Raw genomic sequence first — 23,138 nt, 5'->3', positions numbered from 1 at the left:
ACTTCTCTGAGCTTCAGTTACCTCATCTGTAAAATGGGGATTAAAGACTGTGAGCCCCACGTGGGACAACCTGATCACCTTGTATCCCCCCCAGCGCTTAGAACAATGCTTCGCACATAGTAAGCGCTTAACAAATGCCATCATTATTATTACTATTATAATTAAGTCACTTTACTTCTCTGTGCCTCAGTTATCTCATCTGGAAAATGGGGATTGACACCGTGAGCCCCACGTGGGACAGGGGCTGTGTCCAACCTCATTTGCTTGTATCCACCCCAGCGCTTAGTACAGTGCCTGGCACATAGTAAGCACTTAATAATAATAATGATGGTATTTGTTAAGCACTTACTATGTGCAAAGCACTGTTCTAAGCACTGGGGTGATCAGGTTGTCCCATGTGGGGCTCACAGTCCCAATCCCCATTTTACAGATGAGGGAACTGAGGCCCAGAGAAGTTAAGCGACTTACCCAAAGTCACACAGCTGACAATTGGCGGAGCCGGGATTTGAACCCATGACCTCTGACTCCAAAGCCCGGACTCTTGCCATTGAGCAATCTGCTCTTCTTAACAAATACCATAATCACTATTATTATTATCATTGTTATTATTATTATCATTATTATGATGATGATGATTCACTGTTGGGTAAGGACCGCCTCTATATGTTGCCAACTTGTACTTCCCAAGCGCTTAGTACAGTGCTCTGCACACAGTAAGCGCTCAATAAATACGATTGAATGAATGAATGAATGAATTCAGCCAAACGGTCGACTCTGCCCCGGTTGGTGCTACCCGGAGCTTGAAAACACTTTGCAGGTAGACACATTTTTCCTCATGGCTTGCCCTGTCCAAAACCACTAGCGCTCAAGGAAACAAAGGTTTTGCTTCTACAGGCGCTTAGTCTTGAGGCTATTTTTGGCTGACAAACCCTTGGTTTGAAGCAATCAATCAATGGTATTTATTGAGAGCTTATTATGTGCTGCACTAAGAGCTTGTGAGAGTACAATGTACCAGAATTAGGAGTTGGGTTCCCTGCCCATAATGAACTTACAGTCTAGAGCAGTATAATAATAATAATAATGATGGAATTTGTCATGCACTTACTATGCATCAAGCGTTCTAAGCACTGGGGGAGATACAAGTAAAGCTGGTTGGTTACAGTCACTGCCCCTCATGGGGCTCACAGTCTAATATGTGAGAGGACAAGTCCCGAATCCCCATTTTACAGACGAAGAAACTGAAGCGCAGAGAAGTGAAGTGACTTGCCTAAGGTCACACAATAGTCAATTTGCAAAACCAGGATTAGAACCCGGGTCCTTTGAGTCCCAGGCTTTTTCCACTAAGCCATGCTTCTTCAGTATCCATCAAGATTGTATAAACTCTTAATCTGTGAGGATGTACATTGAACCGTCTGAAGAAGCTACTGTGAGGCCTTAGGTTCAGGTCGGGCATCGAAGTTTTCCATGGGGGGCCAAGGGGTCCTGACTGACAGATACTGCCAAGGTACCAGTGGAGCCCATGTTTCTTCCAGATTCCTTTCCCTCTTTAGAAAAGGATTATGTTTGGTTAATAATAACAACAATCATGGCATTTGTTAAGTGCTTACTATGTGCCAAGCACTGTTCTAAGCGCTGGAAGGGATACAAGGTAATCAGGTTGTCCCACATGGGGCTCACAGTATGATTCCCCATTTTACAGATGAGGTAACCGAGGCACAGAGAAGCGAAGTGATTTTCCCAAAGTCACACAGCTGACAAATGGCAGAGCCGGGATTAGAACCCACAACCACTGACTCCCAAACCCAAGCTCTTTCCACTGAGCCACGCTGCTGCTCATTATTATTTGGTTTGGTTCTTTCTACATTCAGATTTGTAACTATTTTTGGTGTCCTGAGACTCTGAAATATCAGTGGAATTGAACACTGATGGGTCTGGGAGCCAGTAGAACAGTTTGAGCTCGGCCACTGGCTTACTGTCGGACTTCAGGAAAATCACTAACTGCTCGGGGCCTCAGTCTCCTCACCTTAAAAATGAGACAATCACGCCCAATTTTCCTTTCCTTCCCTGGATGTGGCAAGAACAAAGTAGAGTAAATTCTGGGAAAGGGTTTGGAAAAATGAATACATTAGCCAAATTTGAGGTCTTTATTCATTGCTCCTGTCAGAGTCTTTGTTTCCTGGGGTGTTTGCTTTTCTCAACAGCTTTTATCCCACCTTCCATTAACTAGTTTTCGCTGATTTGGTCAGACACCTTTCCCCTCTTCCTTTCTTCCAAAGCGTCAGGCAGAGATAATAATAATAATAATAATAATAATAATAATAATAATAATAATAATAATAATAATAATAATAATAATGGCACTTAAGTGCTTGCTATGTGCCAAGCACTGTTCTACGCACTGGGGTAGATACAAGTTAATCAGGTTAGATACAGTTCCTGTCCCACTTGGGGCTCACAGTCTTAAACCCCATTAAGACTACCCCTTGTCCCCCTCTCTATCCCCCTCATCTTACCTCCTTCCCTTCCCCACAGCACCTGTATATGTTTGTACATATTTATTACTGTATTTATTTATTTATTTTACTTGTACATATCTATTCTATTTATTTTATTTTGTTAGTATGTTTGGTTTTGTTCTCCGTCTCCCCCTTTTAGACTGTGAGCCCACTGTTGGGTAGGGACTGTCTCTATATGTTGCCAACTTGTACCTCCCAAGCGCTTAGTACAGTGCTCTGCACACAGTAAGCGCTCAATAAATACGATTGATTGATTGATTGATTGATTGATTTACAGGTGAGGTAACTGAAACCCAGAGAAGTGAAGTGGCTTGCCCAAGACCACAGAGCAGACATGTGGTGGAGCGGTGATTAGAACCCAGGTCCTTCTGAGTCCTAGGCCCGTGCACTAGCCATTAGGCCACGATGCTTCCATCCTTTGGCTGCTTGGAATTAAGGTCCAGTGGGTTGTGGATGGTTGTGGCCCCAGGCCCCAGCTCCAGTGGCTCCTACAGCCTGTCACAGGCCCTCATCTTGCCTGATGGCTCCCAATCATCATCATCATCATCAATCGTATTTATTGAGCGCTTCCTGTGTGCAGAGCACTGTACTAAGCGCTTGGGAAGTACAAATTGGCAACATATAGAGACAGTCCCTACCCAACAGTGGGCTCACAGTCTAGTCCAAGAGCAAGATCCCCCAACCCCAAACTGGGACTGTGCCAAAGCCCCCTGGGACTGCAGTCAGGGGAAACGCCACCCTGAAAAGCACCCGTCAATCACTCAGACGTGCCAAAATCAGCATGCCTGGATGAGATTGAAGATCAGACTAGTGGTATGCAGCTCCAAAAATAATGGTTTCATCCGACTGGGCCTGTCTCTGATCATGTAGATATGTCCATATGATATGACCATTTGATAATAATAGTAATAATGGCATTTATTAAGCACTTACTATGTGCAAAGCTCTGTTCTAAGCACTGGGGATGTTACAAGGTGATCAAGTTGTCCCACATGGGGCTCACAGTCTTAATCCCCATTTTACAGATGAGGCCCAGAGAAGTTAAATACGCTTGAATGAACGAATGAATGAAGTGACTTGCCCAAAGTCACACAGCTGACAATTGGCAGAGCTGGGATTTGAACCCATGACCTCTGACTCCAAAGCCCAGGCTCTTTCCACTGAGCCACCTGTCTACTTGTTTTGTTGTCTGACTCCCCCTTCTAGACAGTGAACCCATTGTTGGTGAGGGAGTGCCTCTATCTGTTGCCAAATTGTACTTTCCAAGCGCTTAGTACAGTGCTGTGCACACAGTAAGCGCTCAATAAATATGACTGAATTGAATTGAACGTAGCCTGGCACTCTAAATCTGCCCTATGCAGGTTTGGGGTAAAAATAGAATCACTTCCTATAAAATCCACCCCCACCCCCTGACCCAAGATATCTTCAGTGATGAGAAGCAACATGGCTCAGTGGAAAGAGCTCGGGCTTTGGAATCAGAAATCATGGGATCAAATCCCGGCTCTGCCAATTGTCAGCTGTGTGGCTTTGGGCAAGTCACTTCACTTCTCTGTGCCTCAGTTACCTCATCTGTAAAATGAGGATTAAGACTGTGAGCCCCCCTTGGGACAACCTGTTCACATTGTAACCTCCCCAGCACTTAGAACAGTGCTTTGCACATAGTAAGCGCTTAATAAATACCATTATTATTATTATTATTATTCAGTGGCTTCTTTCCCAACCATCAAACGGAAGGAAGCAGTGTTGCCTAGTGGATAGAAAACGGGCCTGGGAGTCTTAAGGACCTGGGTTCGAATCCCAGCTCTGCCACTTGTCTGCTGTGTGACCTTGGTTAAGTACTGAGATATTATTGCTGATGCCCGTTGGATAATTGAAGGGACAAGATAATATCAAAAGGATGTCAGCATGTGCTTTATTGATTACAGTAAGGCCTTTGACTGTGTGGATCACGAGATACTCTGGAGCACATTAAAGAAAATGGGCTTGCCAGACCATTTAATTGCATTAATACGGAACCTGTCTGCCAAAGAGGAGACTACAACAAGAACAGAATATGGAGAAACAGACTGTTTTCCCATTAGTAAGGGTGTAAGACAAGGATGTATCTTATCGCCTTATTTGTTCATCCTTCATACCGAATACATTATGAGAGAAGCCGAATTGGATGAAGACAAATGGGGAGTAAAGATTGGAGGAAGGAATATAAACAACCTGCATTGTGCTGATGATACTGCCCTACTAGCAGAAAATGAAGAAGATTTGAAGGGCTTATTATTAAAAGTGAATAAACAGAGCAAAAAGATGGGCCTGCATTTGAATGTCAAGAAAACAAAGACCATGACAACAGGAAGTTTTAGCACGTTTGTTGTGGACGGAGAGAAGATTGAAATAGTTGACGATTTTTCTCTCCTGGGATTGATAATCAGGAGCTAATAGTCAATAGTCAATATTAAAGGAGCTAATAGTCAAGAAATACATCAAATAATTAATATTGGGAAGACTTGCTATGAAGACCATGGTGTTTCCAGTGATAATGTATGGATCTGAAAGCTGGACATTGAAAAAACAGGATAGAAAGAGCTTGGATTCTTTTGAAATGTGGTGTTGGAGAAGTCTTTCACGAATACCACGGACTGCCCAAAAAACTAACAAATGGATTTTGGAGTAAATTAAGCCGAAGTGGTCTTTGGAAGGCCTGATGACTCGACTTAGATTAGCATATTTCGGACACATAATCAGGAGAACTAATTCTCTGAAGAAGACACTAATGCTAGGAAAAGTCCAGGGAAAAGGTGGAAGAGGCAGACCAGCAGCTAGGTGGATAGAGACCATAACAACGATAACGGAAGAACCGTTGGAAAGGTTATTGAACATGGCAGAAGACAAGACATTCTGGAGAAAAAAAAAACAGAGTGGCTATGAATGGGAAACGACTCCAAGGCACTTGATGATAATAATGTTACCTCATCTGTAAAATGGGGATTAAAACTGGGAGACCCATGAGGGACATGGATTGTGTCCAGCCTGATTAGCTTGTTTCTACCTCAGCACGTAATAATAATAATAATGATGGTATTTGTTAAGGACTTACTATGTGCAAAGCACTGGGGAGGTTACAAGGTGATCAGGTTGTCCCACTGGGGGTTCACAGTTTTAATCCCCATTTTACAGATGAGGTAACTGAGGCACAGAGAAGTTAAGTGACTTGCCCAAAGTCACACAGCTGACAATTGGCGGAGCTGGGATTAGAACCCATGACCTCTGACTCCAAAGCCTGTGCTCTTTCCACTGAGCCATGCTGCTTCTCTAGTCTGATGTCTGGCACATAGTAATCACTTAAGAAATGCCACACACATACACACACACACAAAAAAAAATCTTGTGGGCAAGGGATTGTGTCTACCAGCTAAATTCCATTTTACATTCCTAAGTGCTTAGTACAGTGTTCTTCACACAGTAAGCACTCAATAAATACTATTGATTTATCGACTGAAAGGGAAGCTCCGTGCATAGGGGGAATGATCTCTAAGCCTCTTCCTGGCTCCAAGGAAGAGACTGAGTCTCAGACCTCGGACTGCCAATGGGATGAAAACAAACTGCCCAAGTCAAGCCAAAGTCTCCAGCTCATGCAGCTCCCAATACCAGTTTTATTAGTTAGTTTTGGTATTTATCAAGCACTTATTAGGTACCCAGTGTTGTGCTAAATGCTGAGGAAGATACAAATATACCAAATTAGAGTTTCAGGTTCGCACGAGGTGACCAACTGTGCAAATAACATTTCACTGCGATTTGCCGAGTAAATCTGAAGATCTGATTTTAAATTACTCGAGAGAGATATTTCAAGGAGGTGCTCCACAGCAGCCTGCTCGGGGCTGCAATAAAAGATCTGGAAGCTAATGTTTAATTTTATTGCTCTTCCTCTCACAAATTCTTCCACTGAACATCCCCAAAGCCTTTGTGACAGTCATCTGGAAGCCGGTATTCACTGGTGACTGTGCTAACAAAGAGAAGCAGGCTTGTTAGCAAACGTGCAAAATATTAGCTGGCAGAATCAGCACAGTGCTGAGGACTGACAATAAGCCCTTAAAAAAAACCAAAGTTTATGTGCCAGCCCACACCTGGAGAATCCTATACCCAGCCAGAGATTTTCATCAGCATTAAAGAGCTGGACAATCATGGCTGAATTCAGCCACCTGAGCAACCCGTTGTTCAGTGATTCACTTATGGACAAAGAAGCAGAAAACAGAATCCGGAAGGCTGGTGTGTCCTTTGGGAAACTGACGGAAAGAGGACGGAGACAATCAGTCATCATGCTCTGAACTGAACTAAAGAGCTATAAAGCTGTGGGGGTAGTTTACCCTTTTATATGGAGATGCAACCTAGATCCTTTCTTCCTTGTGCATTATCTATGGCTCTGAGTCATCCAAACTCCTGGTCACCTCCATTATTTTTATGGCATTTGTTAAGCGCTTACCATACGCCAGGCACTGGGGTAGATACAAGGTATTCAGTCTTAATACCCATTTCACAGATGAGGTAACTGAGGCATAGAGAAGTTAAGTGACTTGACCAAGGTCACACAGCAGACAAGTGGCTAAAACCCAGGTCTTTCTGACTCCCACATGAGTGCCCTGAAATCAAGAAAGGAGCAGAAAGGAGCAGGAGCTTGGAAGGAAGGCCTAAGGGGCAAAAAAGCCCTAGAAAACGGGCCACCCTCCCAGAAGGCAGCTCCGCAGCCCAGGAGCAAACCCAAACAGTGCTGGCAAATAACATGAAGAGTGAGGGAGCTGGAAGTGTAAATCCCTATCTCTCCCTGGGGTGGGTCTACAATCAATCAATTGCATTTATTGAGTGATTAATATGACTAAAGTTGGCTAAACCCGAAACCCCTCAGAGGCCTGAACCGAGAATCGGAAGATCACAACGATGGTAAGTGGTCAGGCCAGATGACCTCCTGACGTCTCTAAGCACCATGAAATGCACATCAGAGCACATCTGCAGAACAGGCCCGTAGTTGGCACGGTGACTTACCTTTAATCTTTCTGTTACTCCATCGGTAAAACTGACTGTGAATTCGGCAATTTTCGGCACCCGGAGTTTTCCTTTGTTCTTCTGGTCGGGCTGGTATTCTGTTCTTGTTTTCACTATCACCTGAAATATTTCCACAGCATTAACACTGGTAACCTTTCATTGGCTGAGCATCACAGCACTTCCATTTGTGTCTGAAAATTCATCGTATCTGGAATCTGTTCAGTGTAGGGCCAGGCTGGTTCTCTGTGACTGGGTTATCCAACTTCAAGTTAAAGAATCCAAAGAAAGAGAGATGATCCTAACGATTTGAGAAAATGACCAACCAGCCTTAGGTCTCTGATATTCTAAGCTCCCAGAGGGCAGGGCTGTATCTGCTTAGCCCACTACCCCATCACCTAATAACACACCTCTGGAAGACTGGTGTTGAACAGTCCCCAGAACTGGACTGAGAAGCTCTTGCCCCAGTATTAGTTCCTTACCCCCCTGATCTAAATTAATGTTATCAATAATGATAATAAATGTGACATTTTTATGCACTTCCTATGTATCAGGAGCTGTACTCTGGGCTTCAGTTACCTCATCTGTAAAACAGGGATTAAGACTGTGATCCCCATGTGGGACACAGACTGTGGAGCCCAACCTGATTATCTTGTATCTACCCCAGCCTTAGAACAGTGCCTGGCACATAATGAACACCTAATAAATATCATTAAAAAAATAGTTCTGCTAAGACAGCTCCTCCCAAGTAAGGGCAGACTGAGTTTATGGTTCCTTAGAGGCTTCACCTCACAAGAGGCAGAGGGCTCAACCCTAACAACCCAGACTCCATCAGATGGTTAGGAAAGAAGGAGTAGAGATCCCCCCCACGTCCCTAACTCCTCGCCAGGAAGAAGATTTCACCAAAGCAGCCAGTACCCTCTTTAGGGACCCTCAAGACTCCCTCCACCATCAGCCTGAGCAATGCCCCAAATCAACTGCTGGCAAGTCACCTAACCCCTCTGTGCCTCAGTTCCCTCATCTGTAAAATGGAGATTACGACTGAGCCCCATGTGGGAAATGGACCGTGTCCTCTAATTCTATTTGTTCGGACGATTTTGACACCTGTCTGCATGTTTTGTTTTGTTGTCTGTCTCCCCCTTCTAGACTGTGAGCCCATTGGTGGGTAGGGACCGTCTCTATATGTTGCCAACTTGTACTTCCCAAGCGCTTAGGACAGTGCTCTGCACACAGTAAGCGCTCAATAAATACGATTGAATGGATGAATGAGTGAATTTCCCAGAACAAGGACCCCTGCAGAACTTCTATTTCAGAAAACCTTGCTGACCATTCATTCAGTCGTATTTATTGAGCACTTATTGGGTGCATAGCACTGTACTAAGGGCTTGGGAGAGAACAATATGACAATAAACAGACACAATTCTCTGCCCACAACGACCTACTGGAGAGTTAGTGAACACATTGGTTCATTTTGCTAAGGTATATCACCTGAAATTGCTCACAGCACCATTTTGGGGCAGGATCTGGGCCACCCAGTTAAGGAATGAATAGTGAGTGAGAGACAGGGCAGGAACCCCATTTGCCTAGATGTAACCCCCAACCAGTGATGGGCAAGAAGGGGGAAGTGACTTGATAATAATACTGATAATAGTTGTGGAATTTGTTGAGATCATTATCTTCAAAGTGATGGAATAGACACAATATAAGCTGATCTGACATAGTCCCCACCCTACATGGGGCTTATAGTCTAAAGGGGAAGGAAAAGAGGTATCATCCATATTTTACAGAGAAGGCACAGAGAAGTTAAATGATCACAGAGCAGGAAACTAGATTAGAACTCAGATCTCCTGACTTTCAGGCCCTTGGAATTTCCTCTGTCTCAGTAAGCACAGGGTTTCCCCGATCTTTCTCTTCTTTTACCAGGAATGCGGGCCCGGATGCAAGGGCCTAATGGTAGGTATTTATTGGGTACTTACTGGGCATAGAGCACCGTACTAATCTCTTGGGAGAGTACAATACAATAGAGTTCTTATTAACATCTGCCTCCCCGTCAAGACTGAAAGCTTGTTACGGGTGGAGAATATGACTGCTAATTCTGTTGTACTCTCCCAAGCGCTTAGTACAGTGCTCTGCACATAGTAAGCACTCAATAAAGCAGCATGGCCTAGTGGATAGAGCACAGGCCTGGGTGTCAGAAGGACCTGCATTCTAATCCCAGCTCCGCCATTTGCCTGCGGTGTGACCCTGGGCAAGTCACTTCACTTCTCTGTGCCTCAGTTCCCTCCTCTATAAAATTCATTCCGTCGTATTTACTGAGTGCTTACTGTGTGCAGAGCACTTTGTTAAGCGCTTGGGAAGTACAAGTCGGCAACATATAGAGACGGCCCCTACCCAACAACGGGCTCACAGTCTAGAAGACGGGCTCACAGTGAGCCCCATGTGGGACATGGACTGTGTCCAACCTAATTTGCTTATATCCACCCCGGCACTTAGTACAGTGCCTGACACATAGTAAGTGCTTAACAAATACCACAATTGTTATTATTAACAAATACGATCGATTGACAAGATCCCCGAAAAGGGCAGGTCCGTAAAGAGTCCAAAGGGAAGCCTGAGTCCTGAAGAGCCAGGCCGTTTCCACTTCTCTAGAATTCTTCCTTAATGCCACCGGTCTCAGCCATCAGCTAACGCAGCCAGATCCTGCCAAATTACACATAATAGGTGGGTGGGTTGGAGGGTAGGGGGGGCCTCAAGGCAATGTCGTGTTACTATGGGGACAGTTTGGAACTGTCTCTACTGCAGCCAAGAAACTGGTTCTAGCCAGTTCCTACTGCAACCCTCCATCTAAAGCTCACCAAGTTTGGAGAAACGAACATCCCCCTTCACTAAGGCACACTATCCTCTGGGCTTTCTCTGCCAGCTTTTAAGAAAGAGCCGCCGGAAATTTTGCAGGACAGGCGATTAGCCCCTGCAAACGGCTCTCAGATTTCATTTATTTACTGTCGGGTGAAAAACCCACGGTATCTACTGTGCTATTGCTGCGTATTTTCACCCCTCCAAATGTGCTGAGGAAGCAAAAAGACACAAACGCGGTCACTGGAGGCCGGGAATTCCTGATCCAGTTTCCGTGTGATCTACAGCTTCTTTTCAAGGGCAAGTCTCCTGTTTGACACAGGTCCCTGGACAGCAAAATGGTTGAAAGTTGGAAATGGTGTGTCCCTGATGATAGCGGCATTGGGCCCCGAAGAGGAACAAAAAGATGAAAATAAATAACAGCCCTGCTTGTTTCTGCATGCGTGGCCTAATCACTCACTCAGGGACTGTCTCTATATGTTACCAACTTGCACTTCCCAAGCACTTAGTACAGTGCTCTGCACACAGTAAGCACTCAATAAATACGATTGATGATGATTTGGTTTTCATTTCCTACTCTTTCACCTTTCATCCGTCCTTTGGGTCGATGCAGTGTTCTATTTGCATCATTTCTAATCCTTAAAAGTCAGTTTTATGCAGATCACTAGGTTAAATAGATCATCAAAAAAAAGTTCCTTCTCCCACTATATAAGGTGGCATTAAGAACCGTCTACTCGGTTAAAGCCAAAGAATCCCCCAAGGACTGGATCTTAGGAAAGTCCCTTCACCTCTCTGGGCCTCAACTTCCTTCCCTGCCCCACCACCTGAAAGGGCTCGGCGGGCCCTGTAGCCTTCCTCTTTTGGCCAGGGTTGATAGGGAGGTGACGGTGACGGGATTTGAGGGGAGGGGTGATGGGAAGTGGGGACCCACTGGCCATGTCCCCACTAATTTTGGTTTCTTTGTTTCAACTTTGTGTGTATTTGTCCTGATCTCTGGTTGTTTTAGTGTTTTAACTGGTTCATCTCTCCTTACGTGTCTGTCCCCAGCTCCCTCTTCAGTCAGTGAATCATATTTATGGAGTGCTTACTGTGTGCTGAGCACTGCACTAAGTGTTTGGGAGAGTACAATATAACAATAAACAGACACATTCTCTGCCCTGTGAGTCCCTTAAGAGCTAGGATGTTGTATGCCTTCCCAGAGCTTAGTACAGTGGTTTGCACACAGTAAGGACTTGATCAATACCATTACTATTTCTACTACTATTACTACTACTACCACCACCACCATCATGGCAGAGGCAGCACCCTAGGAGCAAAGAGGTGGAGGAGATGTCACCCAGCCTCCTCCTCCTCCTCCTCCCCCACCTTAGCAGCTTGGCCTAATTCATTCAATCGTATTTATTGAGCACTTACTGTGTGCAGAGCACTGTACTAATGGAAAGAGCATGAGACTGGGAGTCAGAGGGCCTAGGTTCCAATTCCGACTCCACCCCTTACCTGCTGTGTGACCTTGGGCAAGTCACTTAACTTCTCCGTGCCTCATTTCCCTCATTTGCAAAATGGGGACTCAATACCTGTTCTCTCTGCTAGTTAGACTGAGTCATCATCATCATCATCAATCGTATTTATTGAGCGCTTACTATGTGCAGAGCACTGTACTAAGCGCTTGGGAAGTACAAATTGGCAACATATAGAGACAGTCCCTACCCAACAGTGGGCTCACAGTCTAAAAGGGGGAGACAGAGAACAAAACCAAACATACTAACAAAATAAAATAAATAGAATAGATATGTACAAGTAGAATAAATAAATAAATAGAGTAATAAATATGTACAAACATATATACATATATACAGGTGATGTGGGGAAGGGAAGGAGGTAAGATGGGGGGGATGGAGAGGGGGACGAGGGGGAGTCCTGAAACGGACCTGATTATGTTGTAGCTACCTCTGAACTTAGTACAATGCTTGGCACATAGTAAGCACTTAACACAAAAAATCATTGTTATTATTATTTAGCAGCAGCTGCTGCTACCCGTGCTAGGAATTTCCAGCTTGATGATGATGGTAATAAAGTGCTTAGAACAGTGCTCAGCGTTTAGAACAGTGTCTGAGTTCTAACCCAGGTTCTCTGGATCCCCAGGCCAGTGGTCTTTCCAGTAGGCAACGCTGCTTCCCAGCTCTGTAGACTGGAATGCAAATACTCTTCTGACCCCCGGGACCCTTTTCCAGCTCAGCAGACAATGAGCGTTTTTGAAGTGTTCGAGGAAGTGATTCTATAAAAGACGCATGCAGACAAACGGATCACCACGAAGCTCTTTGCTGACCGAGCCCCAGACCTCGGATTGGGAATCCATCTGATGAAAATGGAAATTATGTAGCAAGTCCACCCCCGGGAAACTCTACCCACCACCAAGCGTTCTCATCAACAACACAAAACTTAAAGCTGTCGTCCAGTTCCATTCCTCAGGCTCAGTGATGCACAGATAGACACAGAGAGAGATAACAGTGCCAAAAAGGCCGGCATGGTGTTCAGCAAACTGCAAAACACAGCGTGGTAAACGAACAGATTCCAGTCCAAGATTCCACTCCACCTCCTATATGGCAGGGAGATCTGGACCTACTACAGAAGACATTTCTAGCTCCAGAGCAGTTTCACCAGCACCACTTACAGACCATACTCCACATCAAATGAGAGGGCAATGAGGTTGGAACCCATCTCACTAGCATTGAAGAAGCATCAGCAGTCCATTGGGTAGGGCTTGTGAGGATATCCAAGAGGAGACCTAAAGAGCTGCACAGAGGTGAACTCAAAGGAGGCCACACAACGCCAGGAAAGCAGAGAAGCACTGTAGTCTACTGGATAGAGTGCAGGCCTGGAAATCAGAAGGACATGGGTTCTAATCCCCATTCCACCACTTTTCTGCTAGGAGACCTTGGGCGAGTCACTTAACTTCTCTAGGCCTCATTTGTACTAATCCTTAAACCTTAATCTTAATCCTCATTTACTTCTCTAGGCCTCAGTTACCTCATCTGCAAAATGAGGATTAAGACAGTGAGCCCGATGCAGAACAGGGACTGCGTCCAGCCTGATTAGCTTGTATCCGCTTAGTATAGTGGCCGATGTCTAATAATCACTTAATGAATACCATAAAAAAAGTAGGAGGGAGAACAGGTATTTCCCATTTTACAGTTGAGGAAACTGAGGAAACCTGTATATATGTTTGTACATATTTATTACTCTATTTATTTATTTATTTTACTTGTACATATCTATTCTATTTATTTTATTTTGTTAGTATGTTTGGTTTTGTTCTCTGTCTCCCCCTTTTAGACTGTGAGCCCACTGTTGGGTAGGGACTGTCTCTATATGTTGCCAACTTGTGCTTCCCAAGTGCTTAGTACAGTGCTCTGCACACAGTAAGCGCTCAATAAATACGATTGATGATGATGATGAGGCACAGAAAAGTTAAGCGACTGGCCCAAGGTCACACAGCAAGCAGTTAGGAGAGCTGGGATTAGAACTCAGGTCCTTCTGACCCCCCAGCCTGTGCTCTCTCCATTAGGCCACGCTGCTTCTTGCGCAGCTTCCTGGGTAGCGGCATGAACCGTGCCGATTCTCAGCTAATCCTTCCCGAAGGACTTTTTCTGCCGGCTACGGTGGCTCTCCGAGTCCTTTGAGGCCAGTGGAATTAATTATTCATCTACTCCAGGAGCCGAAATCAAAGTAATTCACGGCCTGGCCCATCAAGCCACGTCCCCAGAAATGAGCAGGTTTTTAGTTCAGATCTAGATGCTGTCCTGGAAAACATCCAAGAAATGTTCCAGGCCAACAGGGAGTTTCCCAGTTCTCCTGTAGGTGGGACTCATTCCTGGATTCCCAGAGCGAACCAGGGGTACCACTTTCCTTCCCGCTGGGCTTCAGACTCCACGACCCCCATGATCTGGAGCTCCACCTGGTCATGGAGCCAGTCCAGGGCTGTTTGACAAAAATCTGGACCGACCCAGCGAGTCTGCTTCTGACCCTGGTCCCCGCCACCCCCCCGGGTTTTTTTTTTGTCCAAGGTCACATAGCAGACAAGTGGCAGCGTCTCTGGGAGGGTGAGAAACGGCGTGGCCTAGTGGATAGACAACAAACATGGGAGTCAGAAGGACCTGGGTTCTAATCCCCACTCTGCCGCTTGTCTGCTGTGTGACCTTGGGCAAGTCAATCAATTGATATAATCGTGGGATTTGCTAAGTGCTTACTATGTGCACTAGGCACTTGGGCAGATACGAGCTAATCAGGTTGGACACAGGTCAGGTCCCACATGGGTCTCACAGAATTAACCCCCATTTTACAGAGGAGATAACTGAGGCACAGAGAATTTACTTGCATTAAATCACCTTGTCCCCCTGACCTCACCTCGCTACTCTCTTACTACAACCCAGCCCGCACACTTTTATTGTCAACCTATTCACTGTATTCTCATCTATCTCACCACCGTCCTCTTGCTCAAGTCCTGCCTCTGGCCTGGAACACCCTCCCTCTTCATATCCGGCAGACAATTGCTCTCCCCGCCTTCAAAACCTTATTGAAGGCACATCTCTTCCAAGAGACCTTTCCTAACTAAGCCCTTTTTTCCTTTTCTTCCACTCCCTTCTGCATCCCCCTGACTTGCTCCCTTTATTCACTCCCCTCACCCCATACCCACAGCATTTATGTATATATCCATAGTTTATTTATTTATATTAATATCTGTCTCCCCCTCTAGACTGCAAGCTCACAATGAATAGGGAATGTGTCTGTTATATTGTTATATTGTACTCTCCCAAGCTTAGTACAGTACTCTCCACACAGTAAGCGCTGAAAAAGTATGATTAATTGATTGACTGATTGACTTGCCAAAGGTCACACAGCAGACAAATGGCAGAGAGGGGATTAGAACCCAGGTCCCTCTGACTCCCATGTTTGTTGTTATCCACTAGGCCAAGCTGTTTCTCACCCTCCCAGAGATGCTGCCACATGTCTGCTATGTGACCTTGGACAAGTCACTTCACTTCTCTCAGCCTCAGTGCCCTCATCTGTAAAATGGGGAGTAAGACTGCAAGCCCCATGTGGGACAGGGACCGTGTCCAACGTCATTATCCTGTATCTACCCCAGCGCTTAGAACAGTGCACGGCACATAGTAAACACTTAACAAATACCACAAATGCAATTAGTGGAAAGAGCACAGGCCTAGGAATCAGAGGACCTGGGTTCTGAATATGGCTCTGTCAAACAATAATAATAATAATAATATTAATGATGGTATTTGTTAAGCGCTTACTAAGTGCCGAGCACTGTTCTAAGCCCTGGAGGAGATACAAGGTAATCGGGTTGTCCCACGTGGGGCTCACAGTGTTAATCCCCGTTTTACAGATGAGGTAACTGAGGCACAGAGAAGTTAAGTGACTTGCCCAAAGTCACACAGCTGACAAGTGATGGAGCCGGGATTAGAACCCTCGACCTCTGATTCCCAAGCCCGGGCTCTTTCCACTGAGCCACGCTGTGACCTTGGACAAATCACTTAACTTCTCTGTGCCTCAGTTCTCCTTCCTCCTTAGACTGTGAACCCCAGGCATGATAGGGACTGTGTCCAGTCTAATTCACTATACCTGCCTCAGCGCTTAGAACAGGGTTTGACACAGCGTTTAACAAATACCATTAAAAAAAAAAACTAGGTGCACTTCACATTCCCTTCTACGGACAGAGGGTCTTTGGGGGCCTCCCACTCCCCCCTGCTGATTCCCCAGTTCCTTTTCTTCTCCAGACATTTGTCCAGCTTCCTGAACTCACCCTGGAATCATTAGGTTCTTCTTGTCCACACCCAACAATGCAGTCAGACCCTGTTGTTTGAACCTTCAGGACATAAAACAGGATGTGACAGAAACCTGGGCTGGCTTCCTCTACTCAAGCCTTCATACCGGCACTGAGATATTTTTCCTTAATCCTGGACCTGCTAACCCTGTTAGGGGTAAACTAATAATATTAATAATGATGATTGTATTTGTTAAGCACTTACTATGTGCCAGGCACTGTACTAAGCACTGAGGTGGATACAAACAAATCGAGTTGGACACAGTCCCTGTCCCATATGAGGCTCACAGTCTCAATCCCCATTTAATAAATAAGGTAACTGAGGCACAGAGAAATGAAGGTACTTGCCTTCAGACAAATGGTGGAGCCAGGATTAGAGCCCAAGACCTTTTCCCTTCCTGTAACCTGAAACTAATAACAATAATAATAGTGGTATTTGTTAAACCCTTACAATGCGTCAAGCACCATTCTAAGTGTTGGGGAAGATACACGCTAATCAGATTGGACATAGTCCATGTCCCACATGGGGCTCACAGTCTCAATCCCATGTGAGCCCGCTGTTGGGCAGGGACCGTTTCTATATGTTGCAAACTTGTACTTCCCAAGCACTTAGTACAGTGCTCTGCACACAGGAAGAGCTCAATAAATACGATTGAATGAATGAATGAATGAATATAGATGAGGTAACTAAGGCACAGAGAAGTGAAATGACTTGCCCATGGCCACACAGCAGGCCAGGAGCCCATGACCTTCTGATTCCCAGGCCCGTGCTCTATCCACAACACCATGCTGCTTCCCACCAGGCACCATCAATGGACTTGTGATTTGAGCACTCTCTCTGCAGGTTTTGGCTGCCCAAAGAAGCTCATTAAAACTGTATCTCTACTGCACGATGGTATGCTTGGTTGAATCAGAAATGAGCACATCCAGTCCTAACCACCGTTGTTGTAAAGATGGGCTGTATCTGGATCCAATCCTGTTCAATCTATTCTATGTGGCCTCGCTTGAGGATGTAACAAAGGCAGCTGGAAGTGGATGTCAGAATATGGTTCCTTGGGCAGCAGGTAACGTAATAGGGCTGGGAGACAGGATCAACAAGAACGGAGTTTTTATAATGCTGGTTATCCCTCCTTTTTTCGTAACACTGACTCTCCTTGAGTTAGAAACACTCAATTTTTCATTTAAATATGTGAAAGATTATTAATACGTGTGCGTGTGTGTGTGTTTACACGAGCTCAAGCGATATTACTGCCCTTCATTTTACAGACTGTAAGCTCATTGCAGGCAGGAAACATTCCTACCAACTCTTTTTTTTTAAATGGCATTTATTAAGTGCTTACTATGTGCAGAGCACTGTTCTAAGCGCTGGGCAATGTTCTAAGCGCTGTACTCTCCCAATTGCTTAGTACAGTGCTCTGCACACAGTAAGGGCTCAATGAATTTGACTGATTGATTGACTGATTGATTGATAAGATGCTGGGTACATCCCAAGAAAATCAGCTATGAATTGCTTTGCAGAATCATGCCAGTGGTCTCCATGTAAATATATACCAAAGCGATGGCATGAATCGACAATAAATGTACCTAAAGAAATCTAATGAAAACTGAGATAATGTATCCCACATGACCTCTGGAAAACCCTATCCACAATCAAGAATCTCTGTTGGTGACACAGAACTAAATGCTCAAATCTAATTCTTCTGCCTAAGCAGTACGTTAAGTAGTGATGTATGGAGAGGCAGAACAGAAAACCCAATCAAGAAGGCCAGTATGGCTTTGGAAGATGGTGAATATCTTCCAAAAGTTTCCAACAAATGGGGTCTTATCCAGTCATCTACTATGATTGTGAGACCTGGACCTACCCAAGAACATTTTACCCAAGAACCATACTCAACATTTAACTGGCAGGAGGATGACAACAAAGTCTTGGAATAAAAGCTCACTATCACAGCTTTCCTGGGACAGTCTCATTTAGAGAATGGATGGTCACAGGATGCCCAAGCAGCTGATGAGTAGTGACATGAAATGGAACCCACATAAGTTGAGAAGTTGTAACTGCTAGCAAGGGGCTGAGATTCAAGGGTTCCCACTCCAGCTCTGCCACTTGACTGCCGTGTGACCTTGGGCAAGTTCCTTACCTTCTCTGGGCCTCAGTTTCCTCATCTGTAAAATGTGCATTAAGACTGTGAGTCCCAAGTGGGACACGGACTGTGTCTGACCTGATCGTCTTGTATTTAACCCAGCGCTTGGTACATAGTAAGGGCATACCACATACTAAAATTATTATTACTATTATCATTGCTATCATTATTATTAAGTTGGGAGATCAGAAAAAAATGATTTAAAGACACAGTGATGCACAACCTCAAACGTAATGAAAAAGCAGCAGCCTGGGGGAGAAAACAGCAGCAGCCTAGTGCCTAGCAATCAGGAAAGAGCTTGCTCTTTTTAAGCAGAGGATTCTCGAAGGCTGGGATATAGAAGAAGCAGTTTTGAAGCCTACAGCAGCACTTACAGGTGGTAAAAACCTAAGTGTAGCAAATGATAAAAGACTAGTTGCGCTTACACAGTGTGGGACGGAATATTGGACACACACAGGTCTTTTCAGCAGCAGCCAAAACCACGGTGAATCCATGAGATCCTCACACCAGTGATGTCATTTTCAAAAACAAAGCCCTCTGCTCTCTCTTCACCCCACCCACTCCACGTATACGCCAACAAACATGAACATCACACACTTGTCATGCAGTTGCGGTGGGCATTCCCTTTGACAGTACACAGCTATCCTTCATGGAATAAGTGTCATGCAGCAACAAAGTTTTCCTTACACTAAAGCAGGGGGGCTTGCAATTCTTGCAAATTACGGTGAGACGTACTAATGACAGGCTGCTATTTCTTAAAGACTATTCATTTGTGCTGTGTTTCGTATCATCCGCTTATCTCTAAAAACACGACGACAAGAATCCAAAGCCCACCAATGCAGTGTCCTTTAGAAGGCTGGGAAGTTACCCTGAAAATCTGATGGATTTACTGGGTAAAAAGAACAGGGCACAGGGCGGCAGATGAGAACATCCCACAGATGCAGTGTTCCACTATTACGATTTCTGTGTGGGACCATGGAGAGTGGGAAGGGGATGAGGTGCTTCCTTCCCAGAGCTTTTACTGAATATGTATAAAAATAAATCACTGAAACAACAGAAACCTAAAATTAAAACTCCCAACACCTGGTAATCAGTTAAAAAAATGATACAGATCATCTAATCCGGGCTCTGTCACGGGTCTGCTGTGTGATTTTGGGCAAGTCGCTTAACTCTTCTGTGCCTCAGCTACCTCATCTGTTAAATGGGGATTAAGTCTGTGAGCCCCATGTGGGACACGGACTGTGTCAAACCTGATTACCTTGTATCTATCCCAGCGCTTAGTAAAGTACCTGGCACATAGTAAGTACTTAACAACTATCATGAAGCGTCACCAGACAAGTGTCAACTCAGTCTCCTAATCAGGGCCAGTGTTTCCCATAGGAGATCCTTCTCTTAGTTGATCCAAGGAATCTTTAGGGGACAGGGACCGTGTCCAACCTGATTACCTTGTATCTACCCCAGCACTTAGAACAGTGTCTGACACATAGTAAGCGCTTAATGAATACCATTTACAAAGAATATACCCATCACTGAACCTGCAAATTTCCAAAGCCATTTTAGAAAGTAGCTGGAGTCCGTTTCTGGTTGGAAGCACCACTGCAAGCAGCGGGTATCCCGCTGGGGAGCTCAGTCTAATGGCAAAACCCCTGGATTCTATTTCAACAAAATATTAAGCACAGCCATTTTACCATCTCAGGGAGAAATCACCCTGCCTGTAAGCCAGCGCTGGGCGCTGGATGTACTATGGGGAAGGGGGGAGCGTGTGGGGTGCGGGGAGAGGGAGAAAGTGAGGAGGAGAGAGGGAAATGGTTGGGGGAAAGGAAGAGGGAGGAAGGAAGGAGGAGAGAGGGAAATAGAGCGAGGTAAGGAAGAAAATGAGGAAAGACGGAAATGACGGGGGTAAGGGAGAGGGAGGAAATAAGGAGGGGAGAGGGAAATAATAATAATAATAATAATGACATTTATTAAGCACTATGTGCAAAGCACTGTTATAAGCACTGATAATGATGACATTTATTAAGCGCTTACTATGTGCAAAGCACTGTTCTAAGCACTGGGGAGCTTACGAGGTCCCCAGTTCTTTTAGGTTCTTTTAGACTGTGAGCCCACTGTTGGGTAGGGACTGTCTCTATGTGTTGCCAATTTGTACTTCCCAAGAGCTTAGTACAGTGCTCTGCACATAGTAAGCGCTCAATAAATACGATTGATTGATTGATTGATTGATTACGAGGTGATCAGGTTGTCCCACGGGGGGCTCACAGTCTTACAGGCGGTGGGGGTGGTGGTCCTTGCTTCTTATTTCATTTTACCTTTTCTGGAGCAGGAAACTGAAGATGATTGACTTCCAAGGGGGTGATCAGAGGGACCGTCTGAAAGCCGTCCACCCCAGCAGGCCGTTTGCTGTTCTTGTCACTCAGGTGAGTCCCCAGCTTCACCATTCTGGAACCTCACTCCCTTCCCAGACCTGGAGAAAATCCCGGCGACGGTGGTTTACACTGCGGACAGAGGCAAGACCAAGAGCCGTTGAAGCCTCCAGCACCCTTCTCCCTAGCCAGCTTCTGCTTAGGATGACATCTTCGTTCTTGAGATCTCGTGAGAAAGAGGTTCTCCAATCTTGTTGGGCTCCTGGACCCCAGGCCTGTCATCCAGGCCGGATCTGCGTGGGATCCAATCATCATCAATCATATTTATTGAGCGCTTACTATGTGCAGAGCACTGTACTAAGCGCTTGGGAAGTACAAATTGGCAACATATAGAGACAGTCCCTACCCAACAGTGGGCTCAATCATCCCGGGGCGGGGGGGGGGGGGAAGAAGCCCACAAGAAACCCCCAAACGGGCTGAAAATCCCAGCTAAACAAATTCACAGCTTCCCCCTGGATCACCTTGTTGGAAATCAGACCCATACGGTAAAAGCAACCCTCCCGCTCTTTGTCATCCTCTCTAAGGCTAGCTACCGCCTCACGGCCCTTATGAAGACTGCCATTTCCAACCTTCATTGTCTCACAGACCCCATGAAGATTGATACGAGTGCGTATTCTATGAATAAGCATAGTCATACCTTTGCAAATGCATTTTTGCGATGGAGGGGAAAAGGGCGGGAGGGATTGTGGGGGGCGAGAGACAGCCATTCAGTCTGTAATAAAACAGTCTGGTGAGAGCTCCAGTGGCACGGAATATAAGTGAAGGGGAATCACCCCGAAAAATCAGACCACACGTTCATTGACTAGCTCTCCCGGCTTCCTGCAGCCTCTCTCGAGGACAAAGTGGGGGAGCGGCAGAGCCCCCATCCCCCCTAAAACCCCTACTTACTGCACCGCTCAGTCAGGCCGGACTCACGCCAATCCGGAGCAGAGGCCTCGCCGTCTTGGGGCCGGTGGCCGGTATTGAAGGGACGAGGCTACCGAGGGGAGCTGGCTGCGTCCGAGGGCTGCTGAAAGCAAAATAGGAGCCGGAACGGGGAGCTGCTCTGCCTGCAGTGCACACGCATGCACACATATACACACACACACACACACAACCCCAGAGGCACACTCGCACACTCCCACAGGCACGCTTTTCAGGCTTCCGTCTGGCAGCTGGCACCACCTGCTGTCACAGTCGCACGGCCACAACCGGGGCCCCGAAAAGCTGGCTCGGAGAGACGGGAGAGAGATTTGGGGGGGCACGGAGCAACAGCAGAACCCTGAAACAAAAAAAAGACCCCACTTACCAAGCAACACCACCTTGAGCCTTCACGGCACACGGACAAGAAGCGCCCAGAATCGAGTCAAAAAACAACAGGTTTGGGAGATCCCATTTGGATGGTGATGATGACAGCATTTGTTAAGCGCTTACTATGTGTCAGGCACTGTACTAAGCACTGGGGTGGATACACGGGTTTGGGAGAGCGCTCAGATCCCATTTGGATGATGATGAAGGTGATGGCATTTGTTAAGCGCTTAACTATGTGTCAGGCCCTGTACTAAGCACTGGGGTGGATGCACGGGTTTGGGAGAGCGCTCAGATCCCATTTGGATGATGATGATGATGAAGGTGACGGCATTTGTTAAGCGCTTACTATGTGTCAGGCACTGTACTAAGCACTGGGGTGGATACACGGGTTTGGGAGAGCGCTCAGATCCCATTTGGATGATGATGATGATGAAGGTGACGGCATTTGTTAAGCGCTTACTATGTGTTAGGCACTGTATTCTAAGCACTGGGGTGGATACACGGGTTTGGGAGAGGGCTCAGATCCCATTTGGATGATGATGATGATGAAGGTGACGGCATTTGTTAAGCACTTACTATGTGTCAGGCACTGTACTGAGCACCGGGGTGGATACAAGGGTTTGGGAGAGCGCTCAGATCCCATTTGGATGATGATGATGATGAAGGTGATGGCATTTGTTAAGCGCTTACTACGTGTCAGGCACTGTACTAAGAACTGGGGTGGATACCAGCAAATCCAGTTGGACACAGTCCCTGTCCCATGTGGGGCTCAGAGTCTCAATCCCCATTTTACAGATGAGGGAATTGAGGAACAAAGTGATTTGCCCAAGGTCACATAGCAGACAAGTGGCAGAGTCAGGATTTGAACCCATGACCTTCTGTCTCCCAGGCTGATGCTCATTCATTCATTCATTCAATCGTATTTATTGAGCACTTACTGTGTGCAGAGCACTGTACTAAGCGCTTGGGAAGTACAAGTCGGCAATATATAGAGACAGTTCCTACCCAACAACGGGCTCACAGTCTAGAAGGGGGTCATGTTTGCATG

General features: G+C 45.8%; 1 protein-coding gene across 2 annotated transcripts in view; it reads right to left on the bottom strand.

Annotated features, from left to right (window-relative positions):
* Window positions 1-21,996, bottom strand: part of NSG2 (neuronal vesicle trafficking associated 2) — a 36,923-nt gene extending 14,927 nt beyond the window's left edge. Inside the window, exons 1-3 of one of the 2 annotated variants that reach the window (XM_038772605.1) lie at window positions 21,689-21,996; window positions 20,687-20,872; window positions 7,548-7,667 (exon numbers count right to left, since the gene is read on the bottom strand). In XM_038772605.1, coding sequence (XP_038628533.1) covers window positions 7,548-7,667; window positions 20,687-20,815 — 249 coding nt within the window. In that variant the 5' untranslated portion in view covers window positions 20,816-20,872; window positions 21,689-21,996. The remainder of the gene's footprint in view (window positions 1-7,547; window positions 7,668-20,686; window positions 20,873-21,688) is intronic. The other variant, XM_038772604.1, reaches the window with a different exon arrangement.
* Between the last annotated feature and the right edge of the window lie 1,142 nt (window positions 21,997-23,138).

Source organism: Tachyglossus aculeatus, chromosome X1 (assembly GCF_015852505.1).
Source record: "Tachyglossus aculeatus isolate mTacAcu1 chromosome X1, mTacAcu1.pri, whole genome shotgun sequence".
Classification (NCBI taxonomy): domain Eukaryota; kingdom Metazoa; phylum Chordata; class Mammalia; order Monotremata; family Tachyglossidae; genus Tachyglossus; species Tachyglossus aculeatus.
Note: the sequence above shows the minus strand (reverse complement) of the source record. Positions and strands in the feature narration are given on the sequence as shown.